The sequence below is a fragment of the Formica exsecta genome, unplaced genomic scaffold, assembly GCF_003651465.1.
Source record: "Formica exsecta isolate Colony F162 unplaced genomic scaffold, ASM365146v1 scaffold191, whole genome shotgun sequence".
Taxonomy (NCBI): domain Eukaryota; kingdom Metazoa; phylum Arthropoda; class Insecta; order Hymenoptera; family Formicidae; genus Formica; species Formica exsecta.
In genome coordinates, this window is record NW_021849211.1 from 3,126,322 (window position 1) to 3,128,561 (window position 2,240).

Here is a 2,240-nt window from a genome sequence, read left to right on the forward strand (position 1 = left end):
AGATCGAGAAGTTTTAGCATTTATAACTATATTAAAATCGATATTTTTATCTGCTCTTAATATATACAAGGTGCATATTAATTCAACTTCATATATATGTAAATTTTATGATATATATGGTGTAAAAATATATGATTTCAGATTTAATATAATTATTATGTATATATTATCTCTACCAAAATATTTTATTTCATAAAATAACGTCTTGCTTACTTTTTGACAATATATCAATCAGTCACTGTAAGAGAGAGTCTAATTTTAAAACTCTCTAAATCCTGATAACTTAGAACACAATAAACTCAGTAAATACTATAAGTTTCAGGAAAAAATTAGCGAAGGGCATTCTCTTTCAGAAAGAAAATCCTATAATCGTGCTTTGGAACAACCCTTTGACACTATATCATTAAACATTGGATTGTGTCCGAATTAAAACTGACGTCTTGATTGTGTCTTAATTGAATTAATGTAAGACAAATACGTAGAATCACGCACTATATTATTGAAATCTCGATCACTGTTTGTTTGCGTACAAAATCGTTTGTCGATTTATGACGGAACCATCTTGCCGAAGTGTACATTAGTTTTTGAGCATGGATCACAAGTCAAAAAGAGTCAAACGTAGAAAGAAGACCCATGAAAGAATCGCGGACCTTTATCGGGCGTGCCGATTGGCTGTCGAATAGAAAATCCCCAGAATCCTAAAGCCCGTCTACGCATTGAAGATGATTGAATATTGAAATTTGACTAATCAGGACAAAAAAGATTTTAGCTTTTGTTTTAATTAGTCAAATTCCAATCTTTAATTTTCAATCTTTTAATTTTCAGTCTCTCTCTCTCTCTCTTCAATGCATAGTCTGAAATCTGATATAGACTTTAGATGCAGTGTGAATCGTCGATAATGATTCTATCTTATCATTCGTAATAGTTTCGTTTTGTTAAACGCAGAATATCTCATTCGATGAATTGCCAAGTTTCTTCCGATGCTTTAAAACCTTTGAACTGTTGCAGTCAAAAGTTCAAGTGCTTGAATTGTTCAGAGTCTGTCATCTGTCATCATTAGTCTCATCTGTCATTCTCTTTAATAGACAGTCATATGATTTGGCTACGTACGCTCGACAGTCGACACACCTATATCTTTTCGTGTTTTGCGAACGACGCATGTAAATAATATAGTGCTCGAGCGTTTCATACGATAAATCCAAATCTTTTCGTATTTCAATCGTTGCTGAAAAAAATGGGCAATAGATCGAGTCTTCTTCTGCGTGAGGATGAAATAGCGCAAATACAGAATGCCACCGGCTGCAAGTATCTCTTTAATCTCTACATATTTTTTTATTTTTGTGGCAAAACGAGATGCGATCTTTATAAACTAAACGATATTTAATGAGAGACGAGGTATAACTTGTATCACTTGTATGCTATTACAGTTACACCGAATCAAATCGAACGGTTGTACAGCCGTTTCACGAGCCTGGATCGCGGTGATTGCGGAACGCTCAGTCGAGAGGATTTTCTCAGAATCCCAGAATTGGCGATAAATCCGCTCGGTGAGAGAATAGTGAACGCTTTTTTCGAAGAGAGCGGGAACGACAGAGTGAATTTCTTGCAGTTCATGCAGGTCCTGGCTCGTTTCAGGCCAATCAAGAAGAACAGTCCTAATCGATTGAACTCTAGACAGCAGAAGTTGAGATGTAAATATTGAGCATAAAGAAGTAACATGATTGTTCAAAATGTTTTCCAATCTTATGAAATAAAATATAAACACTAGGAAAACTTTTTGAACACAATTCAATATTTTCTAATCGTTAATCCAATTGAAATGTAACAGTCTTCTCCATGTATTGCTTTTGTATATTCAAGTATTTATATAGTGAATCTCACACCTTTTTTTCAGTTGCATTTAAAATGTATGACTTGGATAATGATGATTTGATCTCAAAAGATGAACTACTTGCTATTTTGCACATGATGGTTGGCGCCAATATTAGGTAAAGATTACACATTTTCCTCTTACAATTGTCAATATATCGATACCTTTATAACATCTATGAATCTATTTTTATAATCACATTCACATATCTCACATAAATGGCAAAACATGTGACATAAAAATCTGATAATTAAATATATATGACATATATATATATATATATATGAGACAAATCAATTAGTAAAAAAAAAATAATTATTTTTAAGGAAAAGTATGTAATTATTTACAATGTATTTTTTTAAACAATTAT

General features: G+C 32.3%; 2 protein-coding genes across 3 annotated transcripts in view; one reads left to right on the top strand and one right to left on the bottom strand.

The window, feature by feature from the left end:
• LOC115233836 (uncharacterized protein DDB_G0287625) overlaps nt 1-587 on the bottom strand; it is a 5,591-nt gene extending 5,004 nt beyond the window's left edge. For both annotated transcript variants that reach the window (XM_029804438.1, XM_029804439.1), the window contains exon 1: nt 214-587. The gene's annotated coding sequence lies outside the window, so the exon portion shown is untranslated. The remainder of the gene's footprint in view (nt 1-213) is intronic.
• Nucleotides 588-827: 240 nt separating this feature from the next.
• LOC115233775 (calcineurin B homologous protein 1) overlaps nt 828-2,240 on the top strand; it is a 2,672-nt gene continuing 1,259 nt past the window's right edge. Inside the window, exons 1-3 of the mRNA XM_029804352.1 lie at nt 828-1,301; nt 1,428-1,691; nt 1,895-1,988. Coding sequence (XP_029660212.1) covers nt 1,235-1,301; nt 1,428-1,691; nt 1,895-1,988 — 425 coding nt within the window. The 5' untranslated portion in view covers nt 828-1,234. The remainder of the gene's footprint in view (nt 1,302-1,427; nt 1,692-1,894; nt 1,989-2,240) is intronic.